Source organism: Canis lupus, chromosome 18 (assembly GCF_048164855.1).
Source record: "Canis lupus baileyi chromosome 18, mCanLup2.hap1, whole genome shotgun sequence".
Taxonomy (NCBI): domain Eukaryota; kingdom Metazoa; phylum Chordata; class Mammalia; order Carnivora; family Canidae; genus Canis; species Canis lupus.
The window spans coordinates 14,233,610-14,260,217 of record NC_132855.1 but is presented as its reverse complement, the minus strand read 5'-3'; the positions used below and the strand labels follow the sequence as shown (position 1 = coordinate 14,260,217).

Genomic DNA, 26,608 nt, shown 5'->3' with positions numbered 1-26,608 from the left:
TTAAAATCTCATATGATAAATTTAGCTGGATTTTCTTTTCTGATTATGTTTTAACCCCAAATTTGGTCATGTACCATAGCAATTTTTATTTTGTCTGAATGTTAAAAGAAAACCCGCTGGATTATAAAGATAGATTAATAAGCTGTTGAACTTCGGTTGGGAACTAATCAATAGGAAATACTTATCTGGTTGGGTAAATAAATTTCAAGAGCTTCAAAACATTACAAAATAAGTTGTTTTAAAAAATATTTAACTTGAAATGATAAAAAATATTAAAAGATATTAAAGCTCTTTCCTGAGGGCTAATAAAAGCAAAAACAAATTTAATAGACACATGGTTATACACAAATTTCCTCACAGAGGTAAAGAAGTTGTGATTAGTATAAGGATTTCAAGGAAGTGTCATTTCAGAAACTGCATTAGTCTATTCTAAGTGGTTTAAAGAGTTTGCGCTGGAGAGAAAATTCGAAGCACCTAGTTGGATACAAAAGGACTTACATATACCTTCGACTTATTAAATCTCATTGTTCTTTTACATATATTTTTCTTTAGAACTTTAAGATGGACATTTGTTTATGCAGTATTAAGTGATTTAAATGACAAGCCTAATGAGCCTGACATTCAATGGAGAACAATGAAATAATTTACCTTTTAATAATCAGAATAACTTCAAATCATTTTTATTATCTTCTTTTTAAAGGTCCCTTATTAAAGTTTGTGATTTTATTGACATAAATAAGGCAAAGTGTTTTCTACACACTTGTTTGCACCAGAGTGTGATGGGTTGTCTCGTTCTCAGTTAACCTTTAATACTCTGTACATACTATTCTGAAATACTGTGGTGAAGTAAGGCCTCGCATCTTTGAGCAAGATGCTACATAAGGGAGGGTTCGCTGTATTGGAAGGGTCTTCTACATCCCAAATTTCCAGCATACTGCAACCAGGCCTAAAAAAAGGGGAGGGGCACATACATATCCATATTAAAAATCAAAATATACAGGGAGAGTATATAAACTACAAAGTAAAAAATAATAAATAAATAAATAAATAAATAAATAAATTATAAAGTAGCTCCAAGATTTTTAGAGACTAATTTGTTTGATATTTTATTACATTTCAAAAATTTGTAAGTTCACCATTTAGAGATAAAAATGAAATTAAGGATGTTGCATTTTCATGTTATACTTAATCAAATAACCCATGTATTATTAAGCTTAACAGTAAAAGTCCAATATCCATTTCGAAATACATTACTTAAAAATTTATTTTCAAAATGAAATGTAAATAAATATATTTTCTAGGTGGTATCACCATCCAAACACAAGGCTAAGGCCCATGAGTAGCAGGAGACAAAGGAAAGCTAATCTAATTCCTGATGAATTTCCTATTTCTGAGCTTCACCTGACTTAGATTAGCATGGAAACATACAGCCCAAGGCAAGGAAGGAAAGCACTTTTGCCAGATTTGTTCTCCTCAACCCTTTCCTATTGTGTGTGGGTGGCTCTATGATTGGACTGACTGGGATACTAGTTCTCACTGAGGAATAACCTTGCATGCGAGTCAGTAAAGGGAAGAAGTCAGGGAAAGTTGGCTATTATTTTTTAACAGGTATATTGAGGAATCATTTACATACAATAAAATACACCCATTTTATAAGTTTGATAAATATGGGCAAACGTGCATAGGTGTGTAAGCACCACCACAATCTAACACAGAAAATTCCCAGCACTGAAACAAGCTCCCTTGAGCCCTTCTGGCAGTCAGTCCCCTCGCGCAAGCTTAGCCCAGGCAAACACTGATCTTCTTTCTGCAACATCGTTATGCCTTTTCTAGAATATTCTAGATATTTATAGTCACTGCAGTTTTTATACATTACTCACACGATAACAATTCCATCCCTTTTCCTTCAATCTATATATGTATTTCTATTTAAAATGCATGTCTTACAGGCAGCACATAATTGGATTTTGCTTTTGTATTTGGTCTACCAATCTCTGCCTTTTGACTGGAGTGTTTAGTCCTCGTTCACATTTGTAAATACTGACACTGACTTAGGCTTTTTTTTTTTTTTTTTTCTATTTGTGTCATCTCGTTCTTGATTTTCTAGTTCTCTTTCTTGACTTCTTTTATGTCAAGCAGAAAGTTTTACTGCATCATCCAATTTATTCATTGGCTTATGCAATTTTTTTTTGTCTTTTTTTGTGGTTGCTCTAGGTATTAAAACAGGCATCTTCAATGTATCACAATTTACTTAACATTAACTGGATTACTTCCAGACAATGATACATTTTATTTTTGTTTACTCCCTTGCTTGTGCTATTGCTGTCATATATATATAATATATATACTACATTGTAAACTCAAAAATACAATGGTATTATCTTTGGTTTAATTACTCATAAGTTTTTAAAAGATTTTCATATATAAAAATATATATATTCATACGGAGTGATTAATATTACCCACATTTTTACCATTTCCAGTGCATTTTAGTATATCCTATATATATGAATTTTGAATGATCATTTCAATGTCAGTTGACTTCTATTGTTTATGAAAAGCCAGACATTTATGAAATCATTCTTCTTTTGTTTCTTTCAAGATTTTCTCTTTTCTCTTTGTTTTTCACCAGTTTGACTATGATGTACCTTGGTGTGGATTTCCTTGGGTTTATCCTAGCTGGATTTGTTAAGTGTAATTGAATCTTTAAGTTAATGGCTTTCAGCGAAGAAGAAACTTTTGGCCAACATTTCTTCAGGTATTTTTTTCTGCTATTTTTCTTTTCTTTCATTTTTTTCTGGTACTATATTACCCATGTGCTCAACTACTTAATAATACACAGGTCTTTATGGCTTTTGCTACTTTTTCTTCAATCTTTTTGATCCCTGTTCTTTGGATTGGCTACTTTTTCGTGATTTATCTTCCAGTCTTTGATTTTTTTTTCCTGTTGTCATATCAAACCTATTATTGAGAGCTTTTAAAGAATTTTCATTCATTTATTATACTTTTCAGTTCTAGGAATACCTGGGTGGCTCAGTCAGTTAAGCATCTGTCTTAGGCTCAGGTCATGATCCCAGAGTCCCAGGATCCAGCCCTGCATCAGGCTCCCTGCTCAGCTGGAAGTCTGCTTCTCTTTCTTCCTCTACTCCTCCCCCTGCTTGTGCTCTCTCTCTCTCTTTCTCTCCATCATTTTTTCTCTCAAATAAAGTCTTAGTATGCTCTTCAGTTCTAGAATTTCCTTTTTTCTGGGGCTTTTGTCTCATTGTTGAGAATCCTATTTTGTCTTTTATTGATATCATGTCTTCCTTTAATTCTTTGAACATATCTTAATTCCTTGAATATAATAATAACAACAGCTTTGCAGTCATCCACTTCTCAGTCCAACATCTCAATCTATTTGAATCAGTTTCTATTGACTTTTTTCCTGAGTTTTGGTCAGGCTGTCCCCCTTTTTTTTATTGGTCTGATAATTTTTTGTTGGAAATTGAACACTGGAGAAAATAGGAGGCAGTGAGTGTGGAGTCTGTTTTGTTCTTCTGATGATTGTTACTTTCTGTTCTGGTAAGCAATTAACTCCCCCAGATGTCCTGTCTTGTGCAGCAACTATCTCTGCTCAGTTTTTTTTAGATTCCAGCTACTTCTTCCTTCTATCCCTGGGGTTTTCTTTGTGTTTTTATCAGCTGGGGATTTGGGCAGAGTTATATTCATATTTGGAAACCTATCTTCTCCGTATTTCCCTTGCTTTGGGGGGTTCTCCCCAGAATGTGGAGTTGCTTTGTTACCTCTTATTTCTGCCCTAACATCTTGAAACAGTAATGACTTTGCTTTCTGCTTCCTGCTTCCTAGAGTGTGTGCAAGTTGGGAAACGTACATGATCAAAAGAACAGGGAATTTGCAAATCTCACCAGGAGTTCTCTTTTAAGGATAGCCATCTTGGGGCACCTCGGTGGCTCAGTTCATTAAGCACCCAACTCCTGGTTTCCCTTAGGTCATGATCTCAAGGGTCATGAGATTGAACCCTATGTCAGGCTCTACACTGAGCACAGAATCTGTTTGAGATTCTCTTCCTCTCCTTCCACCCTCTGCCCCTTCCCCTGCTGACTCTAAAAGAGACAGATAAAATCTCAAAAAATAAAAATAAAATAAAATAGATAAAAGGATATACATTTTGGCTCTAGTTCTCATCTGCCCTTTTCCTAAGTTCCCAGGGGTTTCTCACAGGCATGTGTAGAATAGGTTTTAGGCAGAATTTATATTCAGATTTTCGATTTTGGTCTTTCTGTAGTGCTCTTGCTTCTAAAATGTCCCCTTCAAATATCCAGCTGCCTTGCTACTCACAGCTCATCTGCCACCATCTGTCCCCTAAAATCAGTAGGCTGTGATTTTCTGCTCTAGTAGGATCTGGAAGGGGGTGATTTAGGAAGTGCTCTCAGGCAAGAAGGTCACAAATTCAGAGACGTCCTTCAAGTACAAATTTCTTAAGTTTCTGTTTCTCTGTCACTTCCCAGATACTTCAAATAACTGTATTTACTATAATTAAACCTAACTTTGGATGCATCCTGTTAATTGAAGTATATGCATATTGGAACTATATCTTTGCTTTAAGTAGTGCCTTTGTAGCTCTTAAGACATGGTTCTAGGGATGCCTGGGTAGCTCACTGATTGAACATCTGCTTTTGGCTCAGGGTGTGATCCTTGGGTCCTGGGATTGAGTTTTGCATTGGGGTCCCCAGAGGGAGCCTGTTTCTCCTTCTGCCTATGTCTCTGCTTCTCTCTGTGTGTTGCTCATGAATAAATAAATACAATCTAAAAAAAAAAAAAGACATGGTTCCAATACACAGGAGTCTCAATATGACACTGAGATCCATGGAACCATGCAAAGCAAGAACATAATTTTGACATGCTTAAGTTTCAGCCAGTATAGTACCATGCAAAGTAAAGAGTGCTTGTGTTTTCACCCAGTTCTTATAACTGTAATCTCTGGGAGCAGTAAATCAACCTCTTGACAATATTAACTGAACTCTCTTCAAAACTGGTTTCTTATGGGTCCTATGTTCAATGTCCTTGGACATTAGATAGACCAGTAACTCCTAAATCCAGTTTGTCCAAACTATAAAATCCAATTATCACATTTCACTATTTTCTTTAAATGTCACATAGCCTTAGGCCTTTAGGTAAGGAGTATGTAATATTTAATAGAACAGAGTTGTGAAAAAAAGTAGAAGCAGCCAATTTTGTAAAAAGAATTGCCTTAAGAGAAAATTTGCTATCCCTTCTTTAGAATTTATTCCTGGTATCTCAAAAGGCTATTAGGGATAGTTGTAGAATGTTTGTCTATGTCTTGGGATTTTAGAAGACTTCTTTGCATAAATATTTACTTGTATTTTTAGAGTACAATTATAGAAGTAAAAACACACAGATCTTAGTGTACAGTTCCATGAGTTTTGACAAATGCATATACCCATATAAAAAACATGCCAATCGAGATCATGAACACTGTCATTATTCTAAGAAAAAGAAAAAAGTTCTTGAATCCCTTTTCAGAGTATCTTCCCACCACCACCTTTATTCCCTGCTCCACCAAAGCCAACCACTATTCTGATTTCTATTTCCACTAGTTTTGCATATATTGAACTTCATAGGATGGAATCACATAGTATGTACTCTTCTGTGTTTGGCTTCTTTCATTCAGCACGTTTTTGAAATTCATTCTTTTTTTCACATATCAGTATTTTATTCCTTTTTATTGCTGAGTAGCATTCCAGTGTATGAATACACTATAAATTGTTTATTCATTTTTCTCCTGATATTTGGGTTGTTTCCAGTTTGAAATATTATGAATAAGGCGGCTATAACATCCTCTATAGGCAGATATTTTCATATCTCTTATTTAAGTTTCAAGGAGTAGAAGTGCAACAGGGCAAATATATGCTTAAATTTTTATGCAAAGACTCCAAATACTTCTCCAACGTGGCTGCATCATTTACTCTCATTAGCAATGTAAGAGATTTCTTTTTTTTAAATATTTTATTCATTTATTCATGAGACACACACACACACACACACACAGGCAGAGGGAGAAGCAGGCTCCATGCAGAGAGTCCAATGCGGGATGCAATCCTAGGACTCCAGGATCACTCCCTGGGCTGAAGGCAGGCGCTAAACTGTTGAGCCGCCCAGGGATTCCTAATGTAAGAGATTTCTAGTTAATCTGCATCCTTGCCTATATTTGGTATTTTAGTTTTTAAGATTTTATCTGTTCTAAAGTATGTATTATAGTATCCCACTGTGGTTTTAATTTGCATATCCTTGAACACTGACAATATTGAGCAGCTTTTCATGTATTCACTAGTCAACACATATTTTCTTTCATGAATTATGTCTGTCCAAGTTTTGTCCATTTTCAATTGTATCATCAATTTATTATTAATTTCTAAAACTTCATATAAAATATATATATCTCCTTTATCAGATATGCACTTTACAAATATTTTCTCCAAGTCTGTGGATTCCCTTTTCATTTTCTTAACATCTTTTGAGGAGGGGGGCCTGGGTGGCTCAGCGGTTGAGCATCACCCTTCGGCTCAGGGCATAATTCCGGAGTCCTGGGATCAAGTCCCATATTGGGCTCCCTGCATGGAGACTGCTTCTCCCTCTGCCTGTGTCTCTGCCTCTCTCTGTGTGTCTCATGAATAAATAAATAAAATTTTTTTTTTAATTTCAATTTTGATGTGTATGATTTAGTTTTTTTTTAAACTGTTAGTGCTCTGTGTTTCAAGAAATCTTTTAATTTTAGCATTTACATTTAGTTCTGTAATCCATGTCAAGTTAAATTTTTGTTTATGGTGGTATGGATCATGGTTCACTTTTTCTTCTACAGAGATATTCAGTTAGATCAGCAACACCTCTTGAAAACACTTCTCTTTGCATTCAAGTAAAAAAAATATTATTTTTCAATTTACTTTGTGGGGTTTTATTTGATCCATAGTTATCTATAAGTTTACTGCCTAATTTCTAAATATGTATGGGTTTATTATATATCTATATTTAGTAGATTTTTAATTATTAATTTCTAATTTAATTCTGTATGATTTCAAATCTTTTAAATATACTGAAGCCAAAAATCTTTAAAAAAAAAGAAAAGAAAAGAAAAGAAAAGGGCAGCCCTGGTGGCTCAGCGCTGCCTTCGGCCCAGGGTGTGATCCTGGAGACCCAGGATCGAGTCCCACGTCAGGCTCCCTGCATGGAGCCTGCTTCTCCCTCTGCCTGTGTCTCTGCCTCTGTCTCTCTCTCTGTATCTCTCATGAATAAATAGATAAAATCTTTAAAATATATATATACTGAATCCATTTTTTATGGCCCAGCATATGTTTCCCTTGATGAAAATTCCATGTTCCTTTAAATGAATGTGTACTCTGCAAAATGTATTTTCCCTGAACTGTTCTATAAGAGTAATTAGGTCACATTATCTTATACTGTTTGTTGTTTCTATCTTCTAATTCTTACACTTTTTAAACCTAATCTTCTCAGTAGAGAAAGGAAGTTAACATTTCCAACTATCATTGAAAATTTGCTTATTTTTTCTTTCTATTCTGCACATTTTACTTTGTGCACTTTGAAGCTCTGTTTAGATACACACATTTTAGAACTGTTATATATTTTTGATGAATTAGTCCTTTTGTCATTATAAAACGTCCATCTTTATTTGTGGAAATATGCCTTATTTTGAAGTCTACTTTATTAAATTTTAAATTAATATGATGTATACATACATTAACATTATGATGTTTCTGTTTCTTCCCTTACAAGATGCCATTTTTTCCTGACTATATTAGATATTAAAGTTAGGTGTTAAAATTAGTTAGTAAAACTTATGAACCTCACTTTTCAAAAATATTTTATGGCCTAATTCCTAATTATCCATAGGAGAAATGAAAATTCTAAATGTTATATTTAATAAAAATAAGAACCTTTTAAGTTAAAGAGTCTAAGAAAAAAGGCCTCAAGATATCCATTAAACATTTAAGGATTTTGTGATTTTTAGAAATCCAAAATTCAGAAATTAAAAATTATACTTAGGAATGTTTTTCTTACTATGTCTTCTTGAGTTATCTGAAACTTTTCTCATAAGTCTTATAAATTCAGTGTTCTCCAGCTGTAGTAAAAGAATGCTAATGTCTCACACTGCTGTAAATTCAAATCTGTATTTCATGCATCTAATATAAATTATCATAAAAATTTGAAAAATTATAAAGAAAGCTATATTTCAGATGTTAAATTAAAATGAAAAAATCTGTAAGCTAAAATATACTATAGTTTCTTAAACTTAGACTCTACTTAAATGATACTTACTTTCCTACATGAAATAATTTTAAATAAAATGCCAGGATATTTTAATGGAATTTACTTAGAATAAACATTCTTAAAAATCACAACTACTGAAATAAAGAAAAACATTTGTTTCTTAAAGATATTCCATAGCATATAGTATAGGGCTCATACTCACTTAGTTCTCACAACACACCACGCCTCTTCTAAAACATAATAATTCACATGTAACTCCAACAATTTATCTCTCACTTCTTTTGCAGATTTTCGACTATATGTGGAATAAACTATTTTTGTCCGGGCCCTTTATGTTCAAAACACAAGTTAAAAAAAATTTTTAATAAGTTATAATAGAATGGATTAAAGAAATTTTGCCGGCAAATTAAAATCTCAACACTCACTGGATGGAGCATTCATATATATGACCTCAGGCAGCATGAATTGCTTTGGGAATAGCATAGGTTATTTTGGATACATAAGTAGTTTTCACATTCCTACTTACATTTTGCATGTGCTAAAACTTACAGTGGTTTGAATTTTGTATGTACTGCTTGTTAGTGTTTACTGGAACAGACAAACTGGTTCAGAGTCCAGACATGGGTAGCAGGATAATAGTTTAGAATATAGCTTTGCTTTTCACAATGCATAAAATAATCTGCTCATGGAACTCATTCAGATAGAGGTGAAGAGAGGAAAAAAACAGACTTCACTAGATAATTTCACCTACTGAAATTATCCAAAAAGCATATGAATTGAAGTTGAAATATAGCAAGTCATACATTCAGATAGAGGGCATCAAGCGTAGTAGTTAGGAAGCCTGATAAACAAGATTATTCACCAAAATATGATTTGGTCCTCAATAGAGGAGTTATGAAATCCTGAACAATTACCATCTATGTACTGGACATTCCTTAAAATTTCAAGCATAGGGGATGTGCAATGTCCACAACCAGACATAAAACTTTAAATAATTTAAAATTTTATCTCTAAAAATAGGCCAAAGTAGCATTAGCAGGAAAACATTACCCTGGCAATTACTAAAATTATTAAAATAACTTTTAAAGTCAATTATTTAAGGAAAACAAAACTTTCACACCTCAATGACTCATAACTACCTAGCAAAAAACCCTAAATTTTCACAAAATCATGTAACATATAAATTTCATGAACTTTTTATATCTGTTTAAAAAGGCTAGTTATAGGCCACCAGGAAGACGGAGAATGGTTTCTTAAATCATGCAGAGGCTTCTGGGGTTCAGAACACAGGCTGGCAAACTATGGCCATGGATCAGATTCCATCTCCTTTTACTAATACTGAGCAGTTCTACTGGAGCATATCAACACACATACAGGTTAATCATAAATATGTGACATTTTCACTTTGAGAAAAAATTAGCTTTTTTTTCATTTTTTGGAGGTTTATTAAGTTTTCTTTAGAGTGAACAGGTACATATCATAATTTCTGGATAGTTATTATACATTTTTAAACTTCCAGCATGAATATGAAGATGAGAGCATGTGTGTGTGTATGTGTAAAATTTTCCCTGTTCCTAAGAACCAATGTCAGTTGTAAGCATGTTTGGTTGAAACAATGAGTTGCCAACCTCAAGTCTGCATCCTCGTAATGTGGGTGATTCACAATGGGGTGAAGGGTAGACAGCTTGACACTGGCCATCGTAGGCATGGCACCTGCAAAAACAGCATCTGAAAAACAAGAATATATTCCTTAATGACATATTTTAAAGAAAACCAAAGGTTACTACTTATCTATAATATTTGAACTAGAATTAAGAAAGATGAAATACATTTAACTAATAACCATCGGCATTATTCTTTTTCTTTGGTCAATATTGTCTATTACAATAACAGCCAGCTTTTCTATCTCTGTGCCAGGAACTGTGCTAAATAAGTTTACTAGGACTAGGCAATTTAATTTACACAACTTTATGAAGTAGGTTCTACATTATTCTGTAAAATAAAGAAACTAAGAGGCAACAAAGGTAAGTAACTTGCCCAAGACTACCCACCCATGTGCACCAGAGCCCACTCTCAGCCACTTCACTACAACTTCTTGCTACATTCAAACTCAGTATAAGAGGCAATACTACAAAAACATGCAGGGCCAGAAAGAACTGTAAAACTTTCTATCTTGTTCCCATAATTTAAATGTCAAGAACTGAGAGACTGTTACAAGGGGTAGTAGGTCTCATGCTACATCTTTTAAAATGAAATTGTGAACTTGTGAACTATAGTTCCTTGGAAGACAAAGACCAAATGCTCACTTACCTCCTGGCACTTCTGTATAATAAATTATTATATAATTTTGAAAGGTTATTATCATTTTTAATCAGCATAATAAAATCATTAATAGGAATAAGGCATGTGATTCAGATCTACTGTGAATAACTGAATGTTTGCTTACAATGTAAGTAAGTATCCTAAACATAACTTTGGGTGGAATAATCTCTATGTATGACTTAAATTTGAAGATATATAAGTCGATCAGTGTAGAGGTATATATTTATTATTATAAGATTGAATAATTAATGATGGAAAGCTCTTAAGCTAGAGCAGTGGTTCTCAAGCAGACATGATTTTGTTTCCCAGGGATATATGTGGTCAATTTCTGGAGACATTTTTGGCTGGCACACTGTGGGGGAGAGAGGTGCTGTTGGCAACTTGTGGGTAGAGGGAGGGGATGCTGCTAGATATTCTGCAGTGCACGGGCCAGGCCCTAATGTCAATAGTGCCAAGGCTGAGAAAATGTGGGCTGGAGGGACCCAAAGCCCAGCACCACAGTTATCAGGAAAAAACTAGGTGATAGAAATACCCCGCACAGTCTTCACTCTTGGTGACGAGATAAATATGAACAAGATGGGGAAAGAATATTCTATTTTCTTATATGTTTGCTGAAGTTTCCACATATACTCTACTAAATGTATTAGATAAAAGTACCCCTTCTGACTTGACAGAGCTTCACTAATACCTGACTTGGTAAGCAGACCGTGGGCTGGATTGCAGTTCCCACTTGTCCTCTCCATACAGCAACTGTAAGCAGTACACGAACTATACAGCCTTGCAAGGACCTGAGCGCAAGCATTAGTCTCACCCAGACTACAGAACTTCATGCTGCTTTTAGTTTTTAAAAATTTTTTTAAAAGATTTTATTTATTTATTGGACAGAGAGAGAGAGCAAGAGCGCACAAGCAGGGGGAGTGGCAGAGAGAGGGAGAGAGAAAGAGAGAGAGCAGCAGCTCATCTCAGGACCCTAGGATCCCGACCTGAGCCAAACGCAGCTGCTTAACCAACCGAGCTACCCAGGCGCCCCCAACAGGCTGCTTTTAATAAACATGTGGTAACCTTGAGATAACTCATAATTGAAGAATGAAAAGATTTATAAGAAGATCAAAGAAGAGGTGGCTAAAACTGGGGTAGGAGTTTGTGGGAGTTATCTTAGGATAAATTGTCAAATGTAGGCCCTCTCTGCTAGGAACCTAAGATAAACACTGGAACAAAGTCAGACACAGGAGATTTAAAAGTAGGTACCTCATAAAGCTTGGGAAAAATAACTACCTGGGAGGGGGTAAGGGAGAGTAAAGGGACATCTTGCACCTCATACTCCTCTAGGGAAAAAATTCACTAGAGGATTAATTTTGAAATCCTGATGAAACTGGTCTGGCAGCTGTGAGTGATGGTCCTGTCACCTCTGAAAACCCAGCATCTGAGCTGAAGCTTATGAAAGCTTGCTTTAACAAGGCTAATTAATAAAACAGAGACCATCAGATATGCGGTAAGAGGAAGTGGCCCCAAGGGGTCACGGGATAAATGTAAATGCACCACAGTGAAGAACTAGTGCCACCAAAAATTACTAAATTTCAAAAATGGTCTTGGACAAGATCACAGATTGCTTGTAAAGAATACTGTAGAATATATTTATTCTCTCGAAGGTTTTTCAAAATGAAATAAATATCTCTGCTTGAGTTAATTTTGGATAAAGATAGGAAGATAAAAATGGGATTTGGGGGTATTTACAGGTAGGATTTATACTCATCTCTTTGAAATGAGTTAGTGAAGAAAACAGAATATCTGAGATTTTAACTTTTCTGTGTGCAAATGGTTTTGCAGATTTGGGTGAGGTAGGCAGCACTGACTGAAGTGATGGAAGGGGTGTTGTTGACCTCCCCACAGTCAAAAGTACCTGCTCCTACAGTCTGTTCACAAGGCATGAAATTTTGCCACTGAAGATGTGTTTGTCATTGTTAGGGTTAACATACAACCATGGTCTCAGACTTATAGCACATAACTATGAATAATCATTAATTCCTTATGTTAATTAAAATTCTTGACAGTTATCTAGGAGGCATTTTTAAAAAGGCACAAAATTTTTTTGAAAAGGTTTGACTTGGTGGACACTGCCATTAGCATGCTCAAAATCTGTGAGTGTATAAGTGACAGTGTGTATGTGTATTTTTACATGTGTATATGTAACTACAAGATAATACGATAATAAGATAATAAAATAATAATACAAGATAATAAGATAATAATAAGAGCTACATACCTGGTCTGGTATTGTATTTGATCCATTGTATCAGTTCTTCCTGAGGCAAATTATTAAATTCTCCTATTATGCTCCATTGATTATGGAGGTTTGTACAACCTTGTATTGACATTACTGCTAGAATGCCAAAGATAACATTCTCAAAGCGAACTCTGCAAAAAAGCCAGCCAAAGAGCTGAAATGAAAGAAACCATTTGTTTTTAATTCTTATATGAAGAGTGCTATAGGGTCAATAATAAACTCTCACCTTGCTACTTGAACCAAGATGGATTATCATTTGATACTACCAATGCACTAGTAATATACCAAACTATGGTCATCTATTGTTTAAAAATGGTACATATTTTGGAATTACAGGGTCCAGTAAAAATGGAACTTTCTTTCTCCTCAAAAGAATGAGGAAACACCCTTCATTCTTCTAGTACTGATTTACTACCAAGGATTAAGATTAGTAAATCACAAAATTTTGAAACACCCTAGAACTGATTCCTGTAATATCTGGTCTTTGCGGACATTTAAAATAACTATGAAACCTCACTAGCAATAACACATATAATCTTCTCAGAAAAAAAGCATTATGATATTCTAACACAGGACTCTTATCACGAAAACTAAGTAAGATGTTTCTAGAAGTACACTGATCCCAAAATTCTAGCTTCTTTGTCTAGCTCTTTTGTATATAATAGTAAGAGAACCCCAGAACTGACAACTTGCCCTGGTTCTCTGAGCCAAACAGGATAATACTAGAGCAATTATTCAGCATCTACTCCAGTATTAAAGAAGAACATTTCATGATCATTTTAATGGGCCATGAAACTCTCGCACAGACACAGACTTGAACTCCAAACACCTGTGCTTGTGGCTAAACTACTAACCCAGGGGAAAGTGTGCCTCCTCACTTGTCACTTATCGGTTAAAATCTAAGGATAATTTTCAAAGCTACTTGAAATTGCTTTTCTTATTCATAGTTAATCATGAAATAACCTTTTAAATCATTTAAACCAAGTGTTTTGTTTTGCATTACTCAGCAAAGCCATGGTAACTACGGTGCTGTTGCTATAGTTACCACAGTGTAGTGACACAAGAATGAATACCTTACCCGTCGAGAACATATCAAGGAAGCCATAACACACATGTGGGGTGTTAAAAACAACTTCAGCCTCATAATTAAAATGGCAAGAACAGTGAATGCTAACAGTTGCAATGTGTGAAAAATCAGCTGTAGAAATGAAACAAAATGATATATTCACTTCATATACTTTTAAATTAATAAATATAAAATACATTAAAAGTATTCTCATTTATCAGGACAAGGATCTTTTAATTTAGTAATTTTAATATTTATTCATTCATTCAACAAAGATTTAGCAAATGCCTGCTATATGTCACGTACTGTTCTGGGGGCTTTGGATACAACAGTGAACAAAATGACAGTGAGCAATTTCTGCCCTTGTGAGGCTTATATTTTAAAATATTTAGTAAGAAAAAAATATTTAGTAAGGAAAGACAAAGAGTCATGGCAAGTAAATGAATCCATTGCATAGTTTTTAGAAAGTGGTAACTGCAGTGAAGAAAGTGAAGGGAGAATGGAGACTGGGGGTGCAGGATGTGGTGTGAGGCCACAGGTGGGAGCAGTTACAAATGCGAGTAGCACAATCAGGGACGGCCTCAATGAAGAGGTGGTATGTGAACAAGACCCACAAAAGGTGAGGCAGGGAGCCCCAAAGACTCACAAAAATGGAATGCTTCACGAATCTGTATGTCAGTCAGTCAGCAACAAAATCACGGCAATACATAATCTAGATTATTTTTAAAGTAGTGGAATTATATATATAAATATCTGTACTGATTAGCAGGACACCTCATTTTTATTCAGATGGGATTCCACTGAGCAAAGGTTTCAGATAAAACTTTTCTAACAGATCTATTCAGAAAATATCAACCAATTCTGCACTAGAAAAATAGGCAAAGAATTAATGCAACCAAAAGTTATGTTCTAACTCGTTAATACTCAAACAAAAAGGTAAGAGATTTTCATCTATAAAATGGACAAAAATGAATACTAGTGTTAGAGAAGATGCCTTGAAACACACACTGAAATATTTGGAAGATGTCTATAATTTAGCAATATTTATCAAGATGATACAAAAGAGCCAACCCTTTTGGTGTAAATTTCTATTCTAATTTAAGGGAATGATCAAGACCAAAAAAATGCTTGTACAAAGATGATCACCAAATTGAATTTTTAGCAGCCAAAATAGGAGCAACCTATGTGACCAATATAGAGGAATAAGTAAATTACCACATTTCCCACATGTGTATAGCCACGTATTAGCCGATTATTTAATGGCATGGAAAGTTTTCAATGTGTATAATTATGTACATACAAAATACTAAGTTTGTGAAAACCTACGTGCACGGGCACAAGGGGTGGGGAAGGCTACAAAAACATAACAAAAAAGTCAATAGAGGTTATTTCTGAATGGTGATTTTTCTGAATTTTCTAACATTTTTAAATGTGTTATTTTAGAATTGGAAGTATATAATTTCTATTTAAAACAGAATGCAAAGCTGATTTTTTTCCTTTTTAAGTAAAGATGTTTAAAAATGGAATTTGTTAATGTTTTCATAATTCTTGAACCCAAAATTAGAATGTGAAAGATTTCAAAGTTAACCCTTCATTTTTCTTTGGTCAAACTCCTCTTTGGACAAAATTGGGGAGATGTTGCGGAGGGAACAAAAGATATCAACATATCAATATACTTCACACCAAAATAGGTCTTTTTGTTTAGGACCATTAAATCACAGATTGGTGGATTAAGCCAAGTTCTTTAATCATCTATCCAAAATGGAGATCTTTTCTGTAAATCTATGAACTAGCTATTCACTAATTCCTGAAAAGGAATATGTCATAGGAGTGCCTATTATAATTATGGATAGCTGTAAATGTTAGAAATTCTTTTCTAAAATTGAACAGTATCTCCCCATAATTTGCACACCTGTGCAACTGCACAAAATCAGTCTAAACCCCTTTGCACATGACAGTTCTCTGTTATCCAAATACTGTAATCATGACTTTGCACTAACCCCACTTTCACCCTTAGAAGCTTTCTATTTTTAAGTTAAATATTCAGAAACTTGTGTTATTAGTTCTGTGTTGTCATAACTCTGGTTGCCTTGCTCTGGACATGGTACAGATTGCCCATGTCTTGTTAAAATGTGGCATCTAGAAACAGATTTCCATAGATGTGCTCTAATTAATGCAAGTACACATCTGACTTTTCCCAGGATGCCTTCGTTTGGTTATTTTGAGCCACAGGATGAGACTGTCATTGTCTCTCCTAAGTCCCATCACTTGTACTCTATTTTTTTTCCCCATCGCTTCTACTTTAGCACCAACTTCCCATATAAGCAGAATTGAATCCAAAGTAATAATTCTCCTTGACTTTCCTCTATCATCTAAAGGCTGAAGGGAGTTTGCATATGGAGACCTGAAAGATCCCCACCATTTCCTTATCTTCTCTGCATAATGTTTTTTGTAGGTGAATGACATAGAATGACCATTCCAAATGGCACCTCTTATGTTTGTTTTCTATTGCTATCCACACACTCTAACCCCTCTTCTACTCACAGGCCACTGACTTTCCATAGAGCTCTCTTGCAATAGCTACTTTATCTCCTATTCTATCAAATTGTTTTCTTCTTAACTACCAAGTAGAAGACAGAAGGCTATAGTCAAAAAGCACAGTCCAAAATTCTGTACTTTATGTACACTCCTGTCAATTTGTTAGTACCTCTTTCCACATAAAAATTACTAGGAAAATCCTCACAACATCTTTTAGAGGCTGGAAGCAAGGAAAGAAAAGCAGCTCAGGGAACTGTTCACTATCCGTCCTTGGAACAAGTGAGCCCAGTTGGGTAAAGTGTGAGTAGCAGCTCCCAAGCATAAAGAAAACAAAGACTAGGTATAGAAGGCGAGTCCAAATGGCAGATTGTCCCTATCAACACTACCTGCCACAACAGGTGTGAAGACATCTTGAGAACATGGTAGAGATGCCCTTCACTGGCACAGTTAACAGAAGCCAGAATATTAGCTGGAGGCTCTGAGGTCTCGGTCCAGAAGGCATATATACTTAAAAGTGGGCATTTACACAGTGCTTAACTTACACTAGGCATTATTGTATCTTACATATACCCCACTCAATCCCATAGCCACCATTTAAGGTAAGTACTGTTATTACTGTTGTTTTGGTTGTTCCCAAAAAGATATAAAGCAACTTGGCTACGATCACACAGCCAGTTAGTGGGGAATATGAGGCCAGCCAGCTTCTGGGTCTGTGTCTTTAACCCCTACACTATGCTTCCTCCTCAGACAATCAACTATTCAATCACATGGTTCTATTAGTCTGTGAACACGGAAGTGTCCCCAACATATTTCACTCAATCCATTTTTCAAAAGAAGTAATTCTTCCCTCAAATTCTGATTACCGGGGATCCCTGGGTGGCGCAACAGTTTGGCGCCTGCCTTTGGCCCAGGGCGCGATCCTGGAGACCCGGGATCGAATCCCACGTCAGGCTCCTGGTGCATGGAGCCTGCTTCTCCCTCTGCCTATGTCTCTGCCTCTCTCTCTCTCTCTCTCTCTCTCTCTCTGTGACTATCATAAATAAATAAAAATTAAAAAAATAATAATAACAAGCATTGTTTAAAAAAAAAAAAAAAGGAAGTTTACATTTCCATTTCCAGGCCTAGTCCTTACAAACCTCCAGCATGATCATCCCTGTTCTTTCTCCTTTGCTGCCTTCATGTAGACAAACACATCAACCCTCCAGGGCACAGCCTTCCCTGTTCTTTCTCCTTTGCTGATGTGATGCAGACAAGCACTTCGACCAAAGCAGCTACACACTGAAGACGTCAGAGCTATAAATGCAAGGCTCTGGGTTCCTCAATCACTGCTTGTTGGGTTCCTCAATCACCGCTAGCTAGGAACTCCTGATTTTAACTTTATGTGAGCAAAGAATCAAACTTTACTGAGTTAAATTACTGAAATATTAGTGTTTGTCTCTGTTATCAGCTCATCTAACTAACATAATTTTCTTATTTGCAAAATGGGAATAATATTACGAGAATTAAAACAGCACAGTACATGGCACATAGTAACTATTACAAAATATTCATTATCATTACAGGCTGTTTTTATCAAGTCCAGATTCAGTTGCCCTCTCTTGTAAATTTGGCCTTTCCCTTAAGACTCAAAGCGCTATTACTTAGGAAATCATATTTCCAGCGCCTGCTGAGCTTTCTCTTCATATGCCACAAAATCATTTAGCACCATATAAAATGTCTTGTTTCGCGTCTCTGTTGAAACATTATGCATACCTGAGGGCAGAAACACTGCTTTGCCATCTTCTGTATCCTGTAACAATCTAAGGTTGTAACTGATTGACCATCAAGTCTGGCTGTGGCACAAGGCTACCAGTCCCAGGGCCATGGGTGTCTGCCCTGATGGGCTGTAGCTGATGGGCTCAGTGGGCTGGGAATTAATGCTACTATTGTTGAATGAATAAAAGAATGAATGAATAAATGAAGGTAATTTAATTATGCTCTGTGGTTAGAGATGAGCCTTCAATGGTTTTCAAATCCTTACTACTGTTCAAAAAAGCAGATGAAAACATGGGAAGGACCAGCATTTATTAGCAATGCTGAAACACTGAAGCACTGCTGACAGTGCAGCAGCAAGGCAATACTTTTGTGAATTATCCTTGAACTAGAATTTAATACACAAGTATAACAGATTAAAATGAAAGCTTTACCTCACCATGTTCAAGGAGCTGTTTTCTGGAATAAAAAACATTCTCTATTTACTGAATGCCCATTATGATTACATAAATACAAATTTCATTTATTTGTCCATAGGTTTAAAGAATTTGATTCTCTCTAAACTACTCAGTAACATAAAAAATATTAGATAATATCACTAAAAATCATAGCAATTTGAAAGGCATGATTTATAGTCATCCTATTTAAGGTATATACTTATTAAGGTGTAGATAGATAGATAGATATAGATACATAGATATAGATACATAGATATATAGATATCTTAAAGATAAAATAGCTTTTACCAATTGCTAGAGATTGTACCTCTAGAAGGCTTTAAAGAAAAAGAATTTCTATTAAATATTCAACCATATACAGTATATACACTGCTTTAGATAAGTACTGCTGGACTTTTGAGTTGCTTTCATTTTTTACAACTATAAGTACCATGACTATCCTTGTACATAAAACTCTGAGCATCCTTCAGTGTTTCTTTAGTGTTTCTAGATAAATTTCTAGAGGAAAAGTTACTGGATAAAACCTATAAATATTTTTAGTTCTACAAAAGTTTATGTCTAAAAATCCTACTGAGCTCTAGGCGCAGTGCAGTAAACACAGCACAAATAGTGCAGATGTTGTTCTTTTCCTCTTAGACTGCATGTTAGATATACAAGAGGTACGGACTGCCTATTTCATTATTCCATCAAGAAGATTGAAGACTTCAGTTTTATATACAGAGCCCTTCTTCTAATGGATTTTGGAGTTGGAGAGAAAAGTAACACAGTTCAAGTAAGATACTAAGAAGTAAGGAAATTCGAGGGCACATACAGATCCAGAGTATTTTTTTTTAAAGGTGGTGAGGGGAAGGCCTGTCAGGAAAGCAGAGAGATCACCAAATTACTCTGCCTCTATTGCAGCTTGGCCCTGATTTGTGCAGTGGAGGAAGGAAGGGGGACGGAGGGCTTCCCACCTGTCCTAAAATCTGCTGGTCACAACAGAATCCTACAGTGAGCTGCTGTGTGCAAAGGAGGACAGGCTCTGACAATAATTACTGATGCAAACAAATCTAGTAGCTAATTTAAAATGTGACTATACAACCAAATCTGCAAACATAAAACTGAAATAGATAAACTGATAAAGAGCAATAATAGATGGTCAAAAAAGAGAGGCTAAAGCAAAAGATTAAGAGAACCAATAATTCTCTGAGGTAAAGGAAGATGTGAATGTTCAGATTAAAATGTCCCATGAATTAATAAATATATAAAATACACACACTCATGCATACATATATACATGAATATCTCAAAACTCCATAAATTTCCAGAGAGCAAAACTTGATATAAAATTTCTCATCTATAATGCTCAATGCAAGAAAACAGTAATTATCTAAAAAATGCTGAAAAAAATCTCAGAAATATCTATTAACCAAACTAACAACTTAATGTGAGGGCAAAGTAAAGGTACTTTTCAAATGAGAAAGCATTCAGAAACCCTTGGGAAGAAGACACTGTGGCACTACTCCCCAGCAGGAGCTGCTGTTGCACCACTCTGGAACCAGGGCTGCCAGGCCCCTGACAACCCCATGCATAAGCCCTGTGCATGTCACATAAGGGATGTGGCTGCTCTATGTATACCAGCATTTCAGACCTCGGTGAACGCTCCAAAAACACCAATGCCTTAGGTGTGAAACCAGTGCTGCTGCAGGCTAACCAGACCCAAACCCACTGTTGCTTTATGAATACCTGCACTCCAGTCTCCAGTTTGGTGGCCACGTGATGCACACCCACATCCTACAAACTGTCACCACTGCGGGCTAGACAGTGCCTCACTCTGAAGCCACTGCTGCTCCATAAGTGTCTGGGCTGCAGTCCCTGAATCTGTGGCTGCTCCATGTATTCTCATTTCTCAGGAACCAGATCCACTGCTATTGTGTGCTAGCCAGAGCTGCTGGACACCAGAGCTGCCACTGCTCTGCAAGCACATGAGTTCCAATCCCCATAGCTGTTCCACGGGTACCCATGTATCAAACACAAGGGTCACCACCATCACCACAAGGGCATCCACAAGATGAACCCAATGCCAAGGAGGATCCCCTTGACCATGACATGAATCAAGTGATCCTTGATGAATCTGGGAACTTGAAGACTGATAATTTGAAATTATCCAGTGAGAAAAGGAAAAAAGAATGAAAACAAGTGAAGAAAGCTTATGTGAATTATGGAACACCATCAGGAAAAATAATATTTATATCATGGCAGTCGAAGGAGGAGAAGAGAGGGGAAAAGGGCAGAAATCTTCTTTAAAGATCAGCTGAAAACTTGCCAAATCTTGAGACAGATATGAGTATCCAAGTACATGAGGCTCATAGATCCCAATACAAATTTAATCCCCCCAAATTCACTGGACACATTGTAATGGAAGTGTCAAAACCAAAGACAAAGAATGAACTGCCAAAATAGCAAATTATCTCATATAAGTGAGCCCCCATAAGGCTATTAGAAGATTTATCAGCAGAAACCTTGCAGGTCAAGAGAGGATGGGATGGGGGCACCTGGGTAGGCTCAGTGGTTGAGCATCTGCCTTTGGCTCAGGGTCTGATCCTGGGGACCCAGGATCAAGTCCCACATTGGACTCCCTGTGGGGAGCCTGCTTCTCCCTCTGCCTGTGTCTCTGCCTCTCTCTCTGTGTCTCTCATGAATAAATAAAAATCTTAAAAAAAATAGAGGATGGGATGATATATTCAAAATGCTCAAATTTTAAAAATCTGCCAATTAAGAATACTTCGCCCAGCAAAGCTGTCCTTCAAATGAAGTAAAAGATAACTTTCTCAAACAAAACCTGAGGGAATTCATTACCACTAGACCTGCCTTACAAGAAATGCTAAAGGGAGTTAGTTATGCTAAAATGAAAGGATGCTAATCAGTAACCTAAATACATACGAAAGTATAAAATTCACCATAAAGTTACCTATACAGTCAAATTAGGAATACTCTGTCATAAGAGTGGTATGTAAATCACTGAACTATAACAAAAAGGTAAAAAAACAACCCAAAAGTATTTAAAAATAAGTGTAGCCACAATAATTTTTTAATGGATAGCAATATAAAAGATCTAAACTGTGACATCAAAAGCATAGCAAGGGAAGGAGAAAGTGAAAAGGCAGCATTTTCATATGTGTTTGAAGTTAAGTTTTCATCCACTTAAAATAGATTGCTGTAACTATAAGATGTATTACGCAAGCCTAACAGAACCACAAAGCAAAAAACTACAGTAAATACACAAAAGATTAAGAGAAAGGAAACAAAGCATATCACTATAGGAAAGGAAGACAGCATGAAAGGAAGGAAGGAACTATGAAACAGCAAACAACTAGGTGGCAAAACAAGTCCTTATCTATCAATAAATATCTGAAATATAAATGGATTTAATTCTCCAACCAAAAGACAGAGAATGACTAAATGAATAAAAAAAACAAGACAATTATATGCTGCCTACAAGAAACTCATTTTAGCTTTAAGGACACATTAAAGTAAAAGTGAAGGGCTGTAAAAAGATATTCCATTCAAATGGAAGCAAAAAGAAAGCAGGGGTAGCTCTATATATCATATATATCACATATATCACATATATCACATATGTCATATATATTTACATACATACATATCACACACACACACACACCAATATATGATATAGATTTAAATCTAGATCTCTAGATTTTGGGTGAAACAGACTAAGTTGAACACTGTAGGGATCTCTGGTGGCTCAGTGGTTTAGCACCTGCCTTTGGCCCAGGGTGTGATCCTAGCTAGGGTCCCGGGATCAAGTCCTACATCAGGCTCCCTACATGGAGCCTGTGTCTCTGTCTCTGTGTCTCTCATGAATAAATAAAATCTTTAAAACAAAAAGAAAGAAAACTGTAAAAGGAGACAATGAAGGTCATTATATATTGATAAAGGGGTCAGTTCATCAACAGGATAGAACAACCGTAAATCCATATGTACCCAACATTGAAACACCAAAATAAATTAAGCAAATATTAATAGATCAGAGAGGAGAAATAGAAAGCAATACGAAATAGTAGGGGACTTCAATGCCCAATTTCAACAATGGATGGATCATCCAGATAGAAAATCAGTAAGATAATATTGGACTTGAACTACACTTTAGACCAAATGGACCTAACAAATATATTTACAGAGCTTCTATCCAACAGTAGGAGAATACACAGTCTCCTCAAATGTATACAGAACATTTTTTAGGATAGATCCTATGTTAGGTCACAAAACAATTCAACAAATTTAAGAAGACTGAAATCATTATCAAGTATCTTTTTTGACCACAATAGCATGACATTAAATTATGTTTTTTTAAGATTTTATTTATTTATTCATGAGAGAGATATAGAGAGGCAGAGACATAGGCAGAGGGAGGAGAAGCAGGTTCCATGCAGGGATTCGAAGACAGCCAAAGGCAGACGCTTAATCGCTGAGCCACCCAGGCATCCCTAGTATGACATTAGAAATTGATAATAGTAGGAAGGAGAAAATTCACAAATACATGGAAGTAAGACAACCAAATCTTGAATAATTGATGGGCCAAAGAAAAAATCAAAAGGAAATAAAAATATCTTGAAACAAATGAACATAAAAACACAACATACCAAAACTTACGGGATGCAGCAAAGGCAGTTCTAAGCGGAAGTTTATATGATAAATGCCTACATTAAGAAAAATAAACAACTATACACTTAAGGAACTGGAAGAACAAACTAAGCCCAATATTAGCAAAAGGATAGAAAGAACAAGGGTCCCTGGGTGGCGCAGCGGTTTGGCGCCTGCCTTTGGCCCAGGGCACGATCCTGGAGACCCGGGATCGAATCCCACGTCGGGCTCCCAGTGCATGGAGCCTGCTTCTCCCTCTGCCTATGTCTCTGCCTCTCTCTCTCTCTCTCTCTGTGTGACTATCATGAATAAATAAAAAAAAAATTAAAAAAAAAGAAAGAACAAGGATCATAAGAAAAATGAATAAAATAGAGACAAAAAAACAATAGAAAACATCAATGAAACTAAGAGCTGGTGTTTTGAAAAGATAAGCAAAATTGAAAACCTTTAGTTAGACTAAGAAAAAAAGATTTAAATAAATAAAATCATAAATGAAAGAGGGAACATTAAAACTGATACCACAAAAATACAAAGGGTCATAAGATACTACTATGAATAATTATACATCAACAAATTGGATACCCCAAAGAAAGGACATATTCCTGGACACACAACCTTTCCAGACTGAATCACAAAGAAATACAAAATCTGAATAGGGGACACCTGGGTTGAGTGTACACCTTTGGCTCAGGGCTTGATCCCAGTCCTGGGATCAAGTCCCACATCGGGCTCCCTGTGAGGAGCCTGCTTCTCCCTCTGTCTGTGTCTCTGCCTCTCTCTGTCTCTCATGAATAAATAAAATCTTTTAAAAAATCTGAATAGGCTTAAAACTAGTAAAGAAAGGCACCTAGGTGGCTCATTCATTTAAGCATCCAACTCTTGATTTTGGCTCAGGTCATGATCTCACGTGCATGGAATTGAGCCCATCAGGCTTCATGCTCAGCACAAAGTCTGCTTGTCATTCTACTCTGTTCCCCTCCTTCAGCCCCCCCCCACTCACTCTGTCCCTCAAAAATAAATAAAATCTTATTTAAAAAACCTCACAAAACCTAGTAAGGGGATTGAATCAAAAATCTCTCAACAACAACAAAGAAAATGGAGGACGAGATAGCTTCACTAGAGAATTCTACCAAACATTTAAACAAGGATTAATGCTAATCCTTCTCAAATTCTTCCAACAGATTTAAGAGGAAAGAATGTTCAGGCTCATTTTACAAGGCTAGCATCACCCTCATACTGAAGCTAGACGAGGATGATAAAAGAAGATTATAGTCCAATATCCCTGATGAACATAGAGGCAAAAAGCATCAACATATACTAGAAACCAAATTCAGCATCAAATTAAAAGGATCATGCACCAAGAGCAGGTGGGATTTTTATCTTTGCAATGCTAGGATAAGTTAACATATACAAATCAATAAATGTGATATGCCACATTAAAAGAATGAAGGATAGGGATGCCTGGGTGGCTCAGTGGTTGAGCATCTGTCTTTGGCTCACGTCATGATCCTGGGGTCCTGGGATTGAGTCCTAAAATGGGCTCCCCTCAGGGAGCCTGCTTCTCCCTCTGCCTATGTTTCTGCCTCACTTATGAATAAATAAAATATTTTTAAAAAAACGAATGAAGGATAAAAACCATAATGATCATCTCAGTATATACAGAAAAAACTTCTGACAAAATTAAAAACCCTCCATGATAAGAATTCTCAACAAATTAGTTACAAAGGGAAGGTACCTCAACATAACAAAAGCATATAATATGACAAGCCCACAGCTAAACTCATAGTGAATGTTGAAAAATCTCAGTTTTTCTTCAAGATCAGAACAAGACAAGGATGCCCACTCCTACTATTTCTCTCCAGCAATGTACTGGAAGTCCCAATCAAGGCAATTAGGCAAGAAAAAGAAATAGAAGAAACAAAGAGAGAAGTAAAATCATCTATGTTTGCAGATGACATGATCTTATATGCAGAAAACCCTAAAGATTCCACCAAAAAACTGTTAAAACTAATCAATAAATTCAGTAAAATTGTGGAATACGAAATCAACATTCAAAAATCAGTTGCATTTCTACACAATCACAATGAACTATCTGAACAGTTAATTTATAAAACAATCTCACTTATAATAGAATTAAAAACAAGAAAGCACTTAGGAATACATTTCACCACGGAGAAGATAGACCTCTAAACTGAAAGCTGTAAGATGCTGATGAAAGAAGCTGAAGACAACACACACACAAAAAAAATAGAAAGATATTCTATGCTCTAGGTTTGGAAGAATTAATGTTAAAATATCCATACCACCCAAAGCAATCTACAGATGCAATGCAATCCCTATCAAAATCCCAACGACAGGGCAGCCTGGGTGGCCCAGCAGTTTAGCGCAGCCTTCTGCCCAGGGCGTGATCCTGGAGACCGGGGATCGAGTCCCACATGGGTTCCCAGCATGTGTTCCCAGAGGGGTTCCCTCTGCCTGTGTCTCTGCCTCTCTCTCTCTCTCTGTCTCTCATGAGTGAATAAAATCTTAAAAAAAAAAATCCAATGACATTTTTCACAGATACAAAAAGAACAATCCTAAAATTCATACAGAACCACAAAAAAATCCTGAATTTACAAGATAATCTTGGTATACTTCCTCATTTTAAACTATATCACATGGGCAGCCCTGGTGGCCCAGCGGTTTAGCACCACCTTCAGCCCAGGGTGTGATCCTGGAGACCCGGGGTCGAGTCCCACGTCAGGCTCCCTGTGTGGAGCCTGCTTCTCCTCTGCAAGTGTCTCTGCTTCTCTCTCTCTCTGGGTCTGTCATGAATAAATAAATAAAATCTTTAAAAAATAAATAAACTATATCACAAAGCTATAGTAATCAAAACAGTATGGTACAGGAATAAAAGTGGAAACATGGACCAATGGAACAGAATAGGGAGGCTAACAATAAACCCATGCATATATGCTCGATTTATCTTTGATAGGGGCACTGACACACAATGGGGAAAGGATAATGCTTTCAATAAATCATGGTTGGGGAACTGGATATTCACAATAGCCAAGATATAGAAACAACATAAGTGTCTGTTGATGGACAAATGGATAAGCAATATGTATTATACTATTAGCAATGTAGTATTATTCAGTCATAAAAAAAGAAGGAAACCCTGCCATTTGTGACAACATGGATGAACCTGGAGGCATTATGCTATGTGAAATAGGCCAAAGAGAGACAAATACTTTATAG

General features: G+C 36.1%; 1 protein-coding gene across 2 annotated transcripts in view; it reads right to left on the bottom strand.

The window, feature by feature from the left end:
* Positions 1-664: 664 nt before the first annotated feature.
* DPY19L2 (dpy-19 like 2) overlaps positions 665-26,608 on the bottom strand; it is a 93,645-nt gene continuing 67,701 nt past the window's right edge. The window contains exons 17-22 of one of the 2 annotated variants that reach the window (XM_072783507.1): positions 18,701-18,725; positions 13,989-14,108; positions 12,890-13,064; positions 9,933-10,032; positions 8,507-8,632; positions 665-946 (exon numbers count right to left, since the gene is read on the bottom strand). In XM_072783507.1, coding sequence (XP_072639608.1) covers positions 796-946; positions 8,507-8,632; positions 9,933-10,032; positions 12,890-13,064; positions 13,989-14,108; positions 18,701-18,725 — 697 coding nt within the window. In that variant the 3' untranslated portion in view covers positions 665-795. The remainder of the gene's footprint in view (positions 947-8,506; positions 8,633-9,932; positions 10,033-12,889; positions 13,065-13,988; positions 14,109-18,700; positions 18,726-26,608) is intronic. The other variant, XM_072783508.1, reaches the window with a different exon arrangement.